Source organism: Danio rerio, chromosome 17 (genome assembly GCF_052040795.2).
Source record: "Danio rerio strain M-AB ecotype USA chromosome 17, GRCz13ab, whole genome shotgun sequence".
Classification (NCBI taxonomy): domain Eukaryota; kingdom Metazoa; phylum Chordata; class Actinopteri; order Cypriniformes; family Danionidae; genus Danio; species Danio rerio.
The window spans coordinates 31033351-31049058 of record NC_141037.1 but is presented as its reverse complement, the minus strand read 5'-3'; the positions used below and the strand labels follow the sequence as shown (position 1 = coordinate 31049058).

The following is a 15708-nucleotide window of genomic DNA, read 5'->3' as shown; positions in this document are numbered from 1 at the left end:
ATTAATTATTAAAAGTTAAGAATGTCTGTTATGTATGGCAAATTGAAAATCATGGTGAATATATGAGCAATATCACACTAGTAGCAGTGCGATGTGGCTGTATATCAGCACTGGTGGGAGGCGTGTGTTAGTACGAGGCCACAGGCTGAGTGCCTTAGTGTCCAACCAATGACAATATACAACCACATCGCACATGCTACAAGTGTGATATTGCATTTTTTTACACAGTTTGACGGCATAATTGAGTGTATAAAATAGAAAATCAAACACGGAGAGTCTCAAAACCCTTTTGTAAGAGGAACTACTTTTTCTGCCATTCCTTTGCATCTGCAGCTGACTGTTAGAACAGCAGAAACCGTTGCTCATTCACTAATGTCAAATTACGCTAGAGAATCATTCAAATACTAGCTCTAATGTCTAAAGTGATGACAAAAGAGGTGATTTTGCTCACATTTTTAGATTATTAGGCTGAAAGGCATGAAATGTGATCAGTCTATAGAGATTTCCTGGTATTTCTCTGTTGCAGTCGGGAGATCACAATATTTAACGTTAACATTCTTTCTGTTTACTGAAGTAGGCAGTAGCGAAAACAGGAGACTTATTAGAAACAGATGGCCATACAACAACATACCAAAGAGAGAGATTGACTTAGAAAGTCACTTACCAGTTTTATAATGATTTCATCAGCTGTATTTTGAAATTACGCTATATATATAATTTTTCTTTTGTATCTTTTTTTTCCACCGAACCTAATATTCAGGAATTAATAAAAATTGATTCTCAATTAACATTCAAATCTGTTTGACAGTTTTGGATAAGAAACCAATTAGCAGTATTTTACAAAAGTGTTGTTTTATTTTTATTTCAGTTTAATTCTATTCATATATATTTTACTAAGATGTTTTTAAATGTGTAAATCATCATGTTCCAGAAATAATGTGCTATTGTATGCTAAATCAATAACAAAACGGAGCAATAAAGGGAACCCAGTGTAACCAATCAGAACTGCACAGTACCAAAGACAAAAATTACATTTGAGTTCAATGTGCACTGCATCAGATCAGCTTGCCGATTGAACCAAAAAGGCAAACAGATTTAATCATATTTCAATATGTTTAAATATTCAGATCAGCCCTCAGATTTCTCTCTGACTTTTTGTTTAATAGGAGCAGTGATTTTGTCAGACATTTTATACACAGCGGTTCTTAAACGCACATGTTAAAGCTGAAACCCTCTTCTGCTCTGCCTAACTTACTTTTTCCCCGTCTCTCAGCTACATCATTACAATAATGAGAAATACTATTATAGAGATGCCATTTGATCTCAGCCGGGGATGAAAATTAATTCCTTACAAACTTTAATCTGCAACCAAGAGGCTTGATTAAGGCTCAGCCCATGCTTCATTTCGCAATATAAACTGATGGGACTGCGCGCCGCAAAGAAACATTTCACATTTAAAACAGTTGATTGCTGCATACAATTATGTATTGTGCCTCGCGCCATTGAAAGCGTCGCAAAATAGCCCTCTGTATATCAATGACTTTTAATGCCAGTTATCATGCTTTTTGCCAAATTAGCTCATTAACATGGACCATTATAAAGTGCCCTTAGAGGATTCTCTCAATGAATTTCCTCTCCGTTTAATTGTGTCTATCTGATTCTCTCTGTCTGCCTCTCTTTTCGACATAATTTCATGCAGCAGCTGTAATTGTGCATTGTCAATGGCCGGTCTTACATCTCAATATCTTTCTGAGGCTTAATAAGGGATTTTGGAAGAAGGTATTGGCATATATGTTTCATGTATTTTCTTTAATTCTTTCTCTCTCTCCAGGTATAATTATCAGGTATGAGCTTTTTATGCAGCTGCTGAATGAGTTGCAGAGAAACGCCAGCAGTTATGGTACGGAGCAAAGGGTTTTTCTCAGTAGCGGCTGGCTGAACCCACGGCCGTCGTTGAGTTCAGCCAATGAGAACGCTCTTACTCCACCTGAGAGCACTGTGGTGGTGTCCAATCTGCAACCATTTTCCACTTATCGCTTCAGAGTGCTCACTGTGAACATGGCCGGCAGTGTCCTGTCAGACTGGGCTGTGGGACGAACTGCAGAGGGAGGTCAGTCAAACACACTCTGATCTTGCTCAAATTTTGACAGAAATGTATTGTTGACAAGAAATTAGAATCAACAGTTTTTTTTTCTTTACATATGTGACCCTAAACATCAACACCAGTCATATTTTACAACCAAACATATTTTACAATGATAATAATGTATAATGATGGCAAAAACCATTAGAATGGTGAATAAAGACAGACATTTTACTTATAAATATATTAAAAATATATATATTTTTTTGTAATTATATATATTGCTAAGAACTTTTCTCAATAATTAGATTTGTCTGTAACGTTCAGATTCCACCTTTTGAAATAGTTGTATCTTGAACAAATGTTATTCTGTCACAAATAACTACAATACATCAATAGATCACTTATTTTTTCAGCTTCCAGATATATAAATCTAAATTTCCAAAAAAAAAACACCCTTATTCCAACCCCAGCAGGCACAGGACTTTAACATGACATCAGATTGACATTATACCCCAACGTCATGGAACATTGCATTTTGTTTGGAAATGAAAATAGGTCAATATCCAACGTCAGACAGACGTTCCATCATGGTTGCTTTCCATCCAAACTAAAAACAACCAAATACTGTATTAAGGTCCAATGAGGTTACAGCCTCACTTTGTGTGGATGTTACCAACATGACATCTATCTGATGTTGGATTTTGTTTGCCATACGTTACATAAATATCAATATTTGACGTCAATATAACATTGGTTTAGGATGTTGGCTTTACTTTGGATTTCGGTCACTTTCCAACACAGCTAAAATCAACATCATTTCACGTCATTATTGGACATCAAAATAACGTTGTCCTTGGACACTGGTGAGCTAAATCTAACCTAATATTAACGTCTTATGACATCTTGTCTGCTGGAATGTTACATATTGCATTTTAAAATATATATAATTATAATTCCCTAAATAATTGTTGATAAGAGTCACTTTCATTCCTTGCAACAGCACATTTTCTGTTCTCCATTATTGTGATTAATTGGTGCAAGGTCGGGGCAAACTGTCACTCACATTAGATTGAGCCAATGGCAATTGACAACAATACAGTGATTATAAAAATAAATAAAATTAAGTTCCACCCTAGAGAAATCTATTGCAAATTTTATTCAAACTGCTTTATTATGAATTGGTCAAATGTTACCCTTCATGTACAGTAGTAGCTGGTATGATTTAAGCAAATGTAAAAGATCTCTAATATCAAATTAGACTAGATTAATACTGACTCTTAAAAGTGACAACCAATTCTAAATTATTTTAATCCCTTTATTCCAGCACAAATTTGTTTACAGACTTTCATAGTTCTGCCCACAAGCAATGTCTGCTTTGACCTGCTTTCAAATCCTGTAGTTGTGTCTGAGGCATTAATTAGTTTAGTTTGTGTTGTTAACATAATGTGAGGATGCAGGTTTCCCCGGTGAGAAGTGAGGACTAAAAAGACTTTGCATGCACTGCAAATCAGTGTGGATTTTATACCTGCCAGATTGGGACTTCTACTATTTCTACTACTGCATCTTTGAATGGGCCATTTTCATAGTGAATGGGTGTGGTAAAAGTGGTCCCTAGTAGCAAAGAATTCTGGCCCAGATTTGGCAAAAAGCTGGCACAGCAGGCATTTATCCGGCACTGGCATACAGCATGTGGGCCAAACATGGCCCGGGTTTGGCAGAGGTGGCACCGTTTTTAAGGCGGCACACAAGATTTAGGCCAGATGAAAAACGTAGTACTTGGCCCAGATTTAAAAATTTGATAAGTGGGCCATGTGAGTTTGGCCAGTCTTGACCCACATTTAAAATACACTAAAATCATTTTTGAGTAAAGAAAAAAAAATTCTACCAATCAGGTCACTTTGAGAAAAAGCGTGCCCATAGTGTGCCTACAGCGCATCACTCCATGGGTTTATCAATTTCATTGCAATCGTGACACACCAACCTATCTGGCCCAGTTCAGGCCTAGTTATGAGTTGTTAACTTGGCTAAGACTTGGCCCAGATATGGTCTGTGTTTGGCCCTTGTCTGTAAGCCAGATTTGGTCCAGTCATGTACCGTAATTCACTGCGGCATGTGGGCCAAGCAAAACCTGATTGTGTGGGCCAGAGCTGGGCCAGAGAAATTTTGCTATGTGGGGTGCCATTATTCATTTTTGCAGCAGTTTAAAAGTCCTGAGAAAGACTCCACAGCAGAATATTCAGATTTGAATTGGAGTTGAGTAATCTCTTAGAAAGGAGGAGTTTAGAGCGACTAGATCCTTGAACTAACCATTTCAGACGCTGTGAGAAATTAGCTGATGCGGCAATCTGTATTATGTTAATGTTTTTTTATACCTTGTATAAATGTCAAATTATTTCAGCAGACCTCAGTGACAAGTTAGGAACATTTAAAATATGTCCATAGTCGTTTTTTACTGAACTAGGATGATTTTAAAAGGCTCTGATGAATGTGAAGTTCTGTATTACATTTTTTGAAAAATGTCTTTGGTTGCGAGCGCCTCTTTTCATTTTGTTTTATATCCGAAGAGATTATGAAACAAATTATCTTGAACAACACTGCAAACAGTTTGAAATAAACAAGTATTGCATTTCATAGGCCACAAACACGGCTTCATCCCGCAGAGAAAATCCTGTGTCTTCAGTCTTTATTTAGATGGGAGCCCTGGAGAATTGATTTAGAGGAGATGCTTATTAAGCAGAGAAAGAATAGGTGGCTAGTGTTACAGCGCAGAATGACAGTTCCTGAAAAACGGAAACTGGGAATTAGCATAAACATGTGAGGGATTGTTTATGTGGGATAAATTTTCACCACAAGTGCTTCACAGGAAGGAGCCCATCCAGGCTTTCTCTTTTATTCGTAGAGAAGACAGCTGAAGCTCTATTTAGTGTTTCTGTCAACTTCCTCACGGTATTTTGACACTTGGAGGGAGATGTATTTTACTATTTTTATAGCTAGCCATGTTTTTTGTCTGACGAGATGCACTTGAGTTAGCGGATTTCCTTGTCAAAGGTTGTGTTAAGAGGACAACCCAACAGCTGTTTGAAGCAAGTCAGAGGGAAATCAAAAGGAAAAAGTTATTAAATTAATAAATAAAATTGAATTATAATCTTAAGTTTGTTGTTTGGGTATTTCTCTGTTGTATGGTATACATTTTTAGTAAAATATGTTATTGTGTTGTCCTCAATTTAACAAATTGCTTTAATCAGACATTAATAACCTGTAGGAATGCAATATTGCAACAAAAATAATATTAGTAATTATTGCTTTTAATATTGTAACATGATTAATAATATTAATTAATATGATAGACAAGTATGAGTCCAAGATATTATGTAATTTTAGTCAAATTTTGTCACAATTTTTTTTGCATTTTTTTAAAATTTATTTATTTTTCTTTTTAGACATGCATAAAACAAAAATACAAACAACATAAAATGCCTGACACAAAACATCACTGCATATGCAAAAATTTACATAGGGCAAAGGCCATAAACTATTATGTTACAAATAATACAAGATGGCGGGAACAGTGAGAAGTTTGATGAAAACAGAACATGCATGAATAAATGTCTATACGAAAATTGTCATTCCAAATTTCAAAATGTCAAACAAAGCAAGGTTTATATTGTCCAAATATGGTGACCAAGTGCGAATAAATGTTTAAGTTGTGGATTGAATGCCATCCTTTCATGTAAGAGGGTTTATCATTGATCCAAGACATCTAAATGTTTTTCCTGACAGCAAAAGTTAACTGGCTGAACAATCGCTGTTCATACTTGTCCCTAAATAGTTTGCAAGGAAAACCCAGGAGAAGGGATAGAAGGTCTAGATGTCCAGACCAAAAATGTTGTTTATTTGAGCTACAATTTTGCACCAATAGACCTGAATCACCTAACAGTCGCAGATGCAATGAATATAATCCCCAATATTTAGTTTGCATTTAAGACGTAGAGGTGAATGGGTTGTAATGTATTTATGTCTTAAATGAGGTGTGATATAAATTTAAATTTATCAATATTTTTAAATCAGCACTTTCCCAAAAATTCCCTATAATCACTGAACCTTACATAATTGTGCATTTTGCTGTTCTCTTCTGTCAATTAACATTACATTTATAAGCTTGAGACAAAACGTGTGTTGTGCATTTCTAATTATAATTTCTCTTTTTAATTGCAACAGTAATTTTAGTTTAGCTTAACATTTGCAATTTTTTGCCCATTTTAATTTGAGGCATTTTTAATTTGTTCCACAAGCATCATCATCATCATCATCATCATCATCATCATCATCATCATCATCATTGATATTATCATGATTAGTGGTATTACATTTTTGTTGTTTGCTGCTAGTTATATGCTTGAAATAATAAATTATATTTGCTTAAATTTATAATTTATAATAATGCAAATATGCATTTTTGCTGTAACGCAGGACAAAACTGCTGGTAAAGAAAGAGTTGTATTGTTTTGATGAATTGTTTGCTCTGCTCCACAGTGCCAGAGTACATGGCCCCTCCTCAAGTGTCCGCTGTGTCCTCGTCCTCCCTCAGAGTGAGCTGGGAGACGCCACGGGACAAAGACGTCAGGGGCGAAGTGACTGAGTATAGAGTCAACCTTCACCAAGAACAAATGTCCAACCCATACGCTCCACCTATAGTAACACAGGTATCTATTCCAGAACATTCAACTTCAATCTTGATAGAAAAGGGCCACTGCTGGAACATCTGATCTGTTGACACGAATCTGAAACACTGTTCTGTCCCTATATTGTCCTGTACTTTGCTTCATGCATCACAAATAACACATTTATTTCTCAGATTTTTTTAAGATTTGTGATTTTCACAGTGTTTTCTTTTCTGATGTTTTTGCTAGTTTGAGGAAGAAGAAAAAAAAAAAAAAAAAAAATTTATATATATATATATATATATATATATATATATATATATATATATATATATATATATATATATATATATACATATACGGCCCCTACTCAAATGTTCGTATATAGGGAATTTTATATATTTTATATATATATATAAAACTTGCAATATTAAATATAGTTCTTTAACTTTTAAAAACTTAAATTCTATTGTATGCTTGTTTTTAATTTCTCTTTTTTTATCCTTTATTAAAATCAATAAATAAATTATTATCTTTGTTTTATTTAATTTTATTTTTTTGGGTTGTTTAACCCTGTTTTGGATCAAATATGGGCAAACCTACAGTGGCCGAGAGAGCTTATTGTGCTGCAATTTTAGAAAACATGCAATTACAAAATACATCAGCAAATTAAGAAACGATCTTTATCAGTTTGACAGCACACTAGTTGCAAATTTCCAGAACACAAACAACTGAAGAAACGCACTGCATTTTTTCACAACACTTGCAAATATTCACATACCACAACGGAAATGTTTCAAAGGAATCCAAATACATGACGGACCCTGCTGAGATATGAATGTATTACACCGTGACTGTTGCTCAGTGAAGCTGTTGGTGGTCTTTAAAAGTTATTTTTTTATTTTAATATCCTGATTACACGATTCCATTGTCTTTTTTTAAATTATTAGCCTAAATAAACTGATGATTAAATGTGAAACGTTGTTTTAATAATATGCAGCATGTTTAATAAATGCAGCATGTTTATTCAGTTGTTTGTGTTGTGACAATGCAGCATGTTTTTTCAGTTGTTTGCGTTGTGACAAAATGCAGCGCGTTTCCTCAGTTGTTTGTGTTGTGAGAATTTGCAACATGTGTGCTGTCTAACTGATAAAGATCGTTACTGAATTTGCTGGTGTTTTTTTTGTAATTGCTTGTGTTTTTTTGAATTGCAGCACATTAAGCTCTCTCGGCCACTGTTCAAACCCACTTGGTGGTTTCAACATATAATTAAAAAACAAAGTAACCCAAAAGTTGGGTTTGTCTATATGTGACCTAAGATTGGGTAAAAAAAAGCCTTGCATTTTACAGTGCAGTGACCTTAATTTTCGTCCAGTTTCATATTTCCATAGGTGGAGGCTTGTGTCCCAGTATGCATGGGATGTGGGCTGAACTGTCCAAAAAGGTCTCCTCTATTACTCATGTGAATCTTGGTGTTTCTTTTTCTTTGGTTCGGGTAGCAAACCTTTAAAGGTTAAAGTAGTGTCGTCTCCTGCATGTTATTCTGTATTTAAAGCGCCATTTTCCATATCAGGATCACCTTTCCTGTCGTGGTAAATGTTTCAAGGATGTTTTTGGAGATTACTTTTCCTGAACAATCCACTTTTTAATTGGATTCCATTATCTTAGATTTTAATTAGTTTGATAAGTGTATGTTAGCATTGATGATGTTTTCCATCAGTAACCTGCAGATACGCACTTTTCTATTAAATATGTCAGGTCAGGCAGGTTTTGAAGGTGTGATCTGTGTGGTGTGTGTCTACATGTGTACATTTTATGAGCGGTTGTAAGAACTAGTCTGTGTTTCTTGAACGGAAAGAGCTCCCATTTGTATGATTAGTAGCGGAAATGTTGCCTGCATACTTGCTGTGTATTATTCTGTAGTTGTTCAGCTGTCTTCAAAGCTGGGCGTTTATTTACATTGTTCGGAATTGCTCACATTATTCTGTATTATTCTGCTTCATTGTACAATGTGCTGTCTACTGTGAGCAATTAAAATATATATTCAGCTAATATGTGATTTCAGATCAGTCTGTTTCAAGAAGTGCCTCAAACAATGCATCTTACAAATCATTTGTCATATATGCACAAAATATTTTTTTATTTTTAGTAGGTGGCTAATTAGATGTGTCTCATTTTTTCTGAAAAGTAGTCACAGCTGTTGAAATATTTAAAGGGTCACGAAACACAAACACATTTTTTGAGATGTTGACAGGCATATATATACTGTTAAAAACACTATTAGGACACAAAAAAAGTGAAAATTGGTGGTTTTTGCGTTATTTCGAGCAAATTCCGTTTTAAAATTTAAAAAAATATTTTGAAGCTATGTCTCTGCGATGAGATCATTGTGTAAAATTCAGCGTGGAGACTGGATGTCTGTACCAGCGGATATAATGTGACTTTTGAGTTTTCATCATTAATTTATGAGAAAGACTTGGTTCAAACCAATCAGCGCGCTCTATTGTTAATGAGGTGCAACTTCATTAACATTCATAATATAGCTTCGAAGACTGTTTTTACCTGTTACAGTGTTCAGACGGCAGAGAGACGCATTGTTGTGTTTCCAATCGTAATTACAGCAAGTGGAAGAAGAAGCATTGTTCTGAGACATGGGTTGTCAGTGTTGCATTTATAAATGTGCCGCAATGAAGGTTTTGTTTTCATTTTCCCGTGATGAGGGCATCGCTGCGTGTGGGCCCACATATGTAGAGTACAGTGTGGTATGCTAACATGCAGCAAAAATATGGTAAAAAGCAAGCAGAAATTATTGTAACATTCATTTTAAATATCAAGCCTAAATTAACTTATTCAATGCAAATCTCAAATAATCACATATTGGTGATGTTAATCGCTTTGCTATAAAAGCTGCAGCCTGCTGGGAAAGATTAATTACATCATAATGTAATCACAAATTAATATGTGGGTTATATGTATATATGTAATACTTACAAATACTGTACATAAATTATTTACATAGATATTTAAATGTGCATATATAAAGATATATGAACCGCCAACTTATCCAGCAAATGTTTTACGCAGCGTATTCCCTTCCAGCTGCAACCCATCACTGGGAAACATCCATACACACTCATTCACACACACACTATGGACAATTTAGCTTACCCAGTTAACCTCTACCACATATCTTTGCACTTGTGGGGGAAACCGGAGCACCCGGAAGAAACCTATGCGAACACGGGGAGAACATGCAAACTCCACAAAGAAATGCCATCTGACTCGAACCAGTGACCTTCTTGCTGTGAGGCGATTGTGCTACCCATTGTGCCACCATGTTGCCCGTATTAATAATATACACGTATATAAAAATATACAGTACACACTTATATAAATACTAACCTTTATTTTGGATGCAATTAATCTTTGCTCAACACTAATATATAGTTTATGCTATATATAAATGCTGAGCAAATATATAGTTTTTTTCTGTATGCTGTGTAACTGTATGCTAGTGTAAATACTTATAATTGTTTTCATCTAAAAGAAAAAGTAGCATGATTGTTAATAGTTATAATGAGAAGTGTAGCATAAGAGGCTACAGCTTTACTTTGTTATATGATCAAATGGGAGAGAGCAAGAAATGTAGAGGAGAGCGGTGGAAGATTAAATTCTATCTTCCTTTGTCCATTCAGTAAAATGGTTTCTATGCAAACAATTAGACTCTGGCTCTGACATGTTAAAATGTCTGTATGTGTCAATATTAATACGTTAGTATATTCAGCACATGCGTTTTGATGTTTTAGGTACTGTATAGTGGGTCAGCACAGGAGCATAGCTACACTGCGGGAGGACTGAAGGCCTATGAGGAGTACAGTTTCACGGTGACCGTCTGCAACAGACAGGGCTGTGTGAGCAGTTCACCTGCGTCAGGGCGAACTCTGCCCTCAGGTCAGTACTATCACTAGTATCCATGTCCAAGGTAAAGAGATTTACTCACTATTTACTCACCCTCAAGTGGTTCCAAACCTTTTACGATTTTCTCTATTTTGTTGAACACAAAAGAAGATATTTTGAGGAATTATCTCCTTTTTTTACCCTAAAGGCAAAGTTGTAAGGGTTTTTTTTTCTTTCATTTAAATGTTTCAAATGTTATTTTATTTTGTGTGTGTGTGTGCATTTTTAAAACTTACAGACCAATAAGTTCAAACTGAAGAAACTATAAGTGTGAATGAAAAAGTAAATACTCAGTATTAATATTTGATTGTATTAAATATAACATTTCTGTCTCCTGACCTTCATCAGACATTTGTACACTAAAAATTACAATATATTTAAGAAAACAAAAATGAAAGCTTCATCATTTTATCGCTTGGGTGATAAATTAGGGACATAATCCAGAACAATTCTATTCAGTAATCCATAATGCTTCATAATTTAATCCCAATTGCATTTTTTATTAAGACGTTATTTGTTCTAGATTATGTCCTTACATACTTTATTTATGTTTTGACATTTAGATTTCACAAAAGCTCTTTAAAAGATTAGATTCTTAACATTTCTAGGTATATAAAATGATTTAAATAATGTGAGGCAGATATAGGTGAGTTATATAGACACATTGATTCTTAAAATATGTTCAATGATTGATTCATTCATTCATTTTCCTATACTGTACAAACCATTTGAAATTGTCTTTTATAGTAGGAAAAAATACCATGTAAGTCAATGGTTTGCAACATTCTTTGACATTTCTCAAACAGATATGGAACAATTGGAGGATGAGCAAATGATGACAGCATTTTTTATTTTGGGGCACACATTTGATGTTAATTTAAAGGGCTAGTTCACTCAAAAATGAAAATGTACTCACAACGTATTCTTTCCCAAGTAATTTCAAACCTTTATGAGTTTCTTTTTTATGTTGAACACAAAATATGATATTTCCAAGAGAGCTGAAAAACTGTTATCATTGACTTCAATAGTAGGAAAAACAAATACAATGGCAGCCAATGGATACAGGTCTTCAGCTTTCTTTAAACTATCTTCTTTTGTGTTCAGTGGAATAAAGAAAGTCAAAGAGGCTATAAACAAGTGAACGGTGAGTAAATGATGACAGCATTTTCAATTTTGGGTGAACTATCCCTGTGTTCCTAACGTCATGTTTACTTGATACTGACTGGTTTACAATTCTTCATTAGCAAAAGTTCATCCCCAATGTCCTGCTTTTTTATAATGTAGTACACACACTCTATGCATCTGCGAGAACTCGGCATCCAATTACGTGTGTGAGATTCGATATATGTTGTCAGCGAACGGAGTAAAACCTGAATTGGTGTTAATTCTCATGTTAATATTAATGAAGTCCCTTTAATGGGAAGTGTCTGTCATTGCTCATAGTCAGTTTGTTGAATAGGTCTCTCTCGGTGAGGGCCATGCCAGACCAGCTTTAATTGTGTACGTACGTAAACGACATTGGTGAACTGGAGCACATACGGTCTGCCCTGCTCTCAATTCAGAGAGGAAGTCGTTTATCTCAAAGGAATACAAACTAAAGCTATTTTAGATTCACTCTCAGGTTATCTCTATTATTTTCATACTTTAAAATTGATGAATTTTGAATCATGAAGCAGTCTGAGGAAAGAAGGTTCGTTCTTTTACACAATTTCTGAAAGTGTGTCATCAAGAACACCATTTTATTTTTTATCAGCCTTTTCTGCCGGCGCTCTCTCTCTCTCTCTCTCTCTCTCTCTCTCTCTCTCTCTCTCTCTCTCTCTCTCTCTCTCTCTCTCTCTCGCCATTTCTTTCTGTCTCTCACTCTCTCTCATTCCTACAATTTATATTGTGGGTGCAGATTGTATTTGTATTTATGTATATATTTATACATAAATACAAATATATATTTATATATATTTTTTTAATATTTCACAGGATTTTAACAGGATTTACTATTATATTCTTCTGGTAAAAAGTCTTCAGGCATTTTTTATTATTAACCCACTTTAAGATTACTTTTTTCTTGATTGGCTATAGAACAAACCACTGTTGTCCAATGACTTCCCTATTAATTAACTTGCGTAGTTAACCTAATTAACCTAGTCAAGTTTTTAAATGGGCTTTAAGGTAAATATTAGTAACTTGCAAAAAAAATCTGTATTAAAATTTCATGTATTGTGATTGAGGCGAAGAAAAGAAATTAAATTATTAGAAATTAGTTATTAAAAATGTGTTGATTTCTCTTCATTAAAAAAAGCATTTTAAATTATTATACATTACACATTATATATATATATATATATATATATATATATATATATATATATATATATATATATATATATATATATATATATATATATATATTTGTTTATATGTATGTGTATATTTTATGTGTAGCATAAATGTGTATATATATGTATGTATATATGTATGTGTAGCATTTTAAATTATTATACATTACACATTATTTATATATATATATATATATATATATATATATATATATATATATATATATATATATATATATATATATATATATATATATATATATATATTTGTTTATATGTATGTGTATATTTTATGTGTAGCATAAATGTGTATATATATGTATGTATATATGTATGTGTAGCATTTTAAATTATTATACATTACACATTATTTATATATATATATATATATATATATATATATTTGTTTATATGTATGTGTATATTTTATGTGTAGCATAAATGTGTATATATATGTATGTATATATGTATGTGTAGCATTTTAAATTATTATACATTACACATTATTTATATATATATATATATATATATATATATATATTTGTTTATATGTATGTGTATATTTTATGTGTAGCATAAATGTGTATATATATGTATGTATATATGTATGTGTAGCATTTTAAATTATTATACATTACACATTATATATATATATATATATATATATATATATATATATATATATATATATATATATATATATATATATATATATATATATATATATATTTGTTTATATGTATGTATGTAAGTATGTGTGTATATATAAATATATATATATATATATATATATATATATATATATATATATATATATATATAATATATATTGTATTGTGTGTGTATATATATGTGTGTGTGTATACTCACACACACACACACACACACACACACACACACACACACACACACACTCACTCACTCAGTGGCCACTTTATTAGGTACACTTGTACAACTGCTTGTACATGACAGCAACTCAATACATTTAAGCATGTAGACATGGTCAAGACGATCTGCTGCAGTTCAAACCGAGCATTAGATTAGGAAAGAAAGGTGATTTAAGTGACTTTGAACGTCACATGATTGTTGGTGACAGAGAATGGTCAGAAAAAGAGAAATTATCCAGTGAGTGGCAGTTCTGTGGGCGCAAATGCTTTGTTGATGCCAGAGGTCAGAGGAGAATGGGCAGACTGGTTCGAGCTGATAGAAAGAGCAACAGTACTGAAATTAATACTCGTTACAACTGAGGTATGCAAAATAGCATCTCTGAACACACAACACGTAGATCTTTTAAGCGGCTGGGCTACTGCAGCAGAAGACCATACCGAGTGCCACTCCGGTCAGCTAAGAACAGGAAACTGAGGCTACAATTCACACTGGTTCTCGAAAACTGGACAATTGAAGTTTGAAAAAAAGTTGCCTGGAATGATGAGTCTCAATTTCTGCTGCAACATTCAGATGGTAGGGTCAGAATTTGGCGTCAACAACATGAAAGCATGGATACATCCTGCCTTGTATCAACGGTTCAGGCTGGTGTTGGTGGTGTAATGGTGTGAGAGGAATTTTCTTGGCACACTTTGAGCACATAAGTACCAACTGAGCATTTTGTCAATGCCACAGCTTACCTGAGTATTGTTGCTGACCATATCCATCTGCAGGACCGCAGTGTACCTATCTTCTGATGCTACTTCCAGCAGGATAATGCACCATGTCATAAAGCGCGAATCATCTCAGACTGGTTTCTTGAACACAACAATGAGTTCAGTGTACTCAAATGGCTTCCACATTCACCAGATTTCAATCCAATAGAGCACCTTTCGGATGTGGTGGAATAGAAGATTCGCATCATGGATGTGCAGCCAGCAAATCTGCTGCAACTGCAAGATGCTATCATGTCAATATGGACCAAAATCTCTGAGGAATATTTCCAGTACCTTGTTGAATCTATGCCACAAAGGATTTATGCAGTTCTGAAGGCAAAAGTGGGTCCAAGCCAGTGCTAGCAAGGTGAACCTAATAAAGTGGCCGGTGAGTGTATATGTAAAATGTTCTGCTTAAATGGAAATAATCTTTTTTGAATGACCAGTTCTGATATACAAGGTAGCTGTTTTTATAAATCAAGATTACTCAAAATGAAACGTGAATTACAATGTTAAGAAATCTCTTAACAGAGTTTCGTAATTGAAGGTTTTGATAACCTGACACACAACTGTGTGAATGTTGTTTTATTGCATTTCCATCCATCCATCCATCCATCCATCCATCCATCCATCCATTCATTTATTTTGCAGTTCTGCAGTGTAACAGATTGGGAGTGGGACAAATGTTGGGACAATTAACCATTAACCATCAAGCATTAACCCCATCCTGCACAATATACAGTTGAAGTCAGAATTATTAGCCCCCCTGTTTATTTTTGTGCAGATTTTTTTTCAACACATTTCTAAACATATTAGTTTTAATAACTCATCTCTAACTGATTTATTTTATCTTTGTCATGATGACAGTAAATAATATTTGACTATAAATTTTTCAAGACTTCTATACAGCTTAAGGTGACATTTAAAGGCTTAACTATGTTAATTAGATTAACTAAGCAGGTTAGGGTTATTAGGCAAGTTATTGTATAACGATGGTTTGTTGTAGACTATCGAAATAAAATATAGCTTAA

The 15708-nt window shown here is 33.8% G+C and overlaps 1 protein-coding gene across 2 annotated transcripts in view; it reads left to right on the top strand.

Annotated features, from left to right (window-relative positions):
* ush2a (Usher syndrome 2A (autosomal recessive, mild)) overlaps window positions 1-15708 on the top strand; it is a 412815-nt gene that overhangs the window by 99293 nt on the left and 297814 nt on the right. For both annotated transcript variants that reach the window (XM_087290677.1, XM_087290676.1), the window contains exons 18-20: window positions 1832-2110; window positions 6620-6789; window positions 10554-10698. In XM_087290677.1, the coding sequence (XP_087146803.1) occupies window positions 1832-2110; window positions 6620-6789; window positions 10554-10698 (594 nt within the window). The remainder of the gene's footprint in view (window positions 1-1831; window positions 2111-6619; window positions 6790-10553; window positions 10699-15708) is intronic.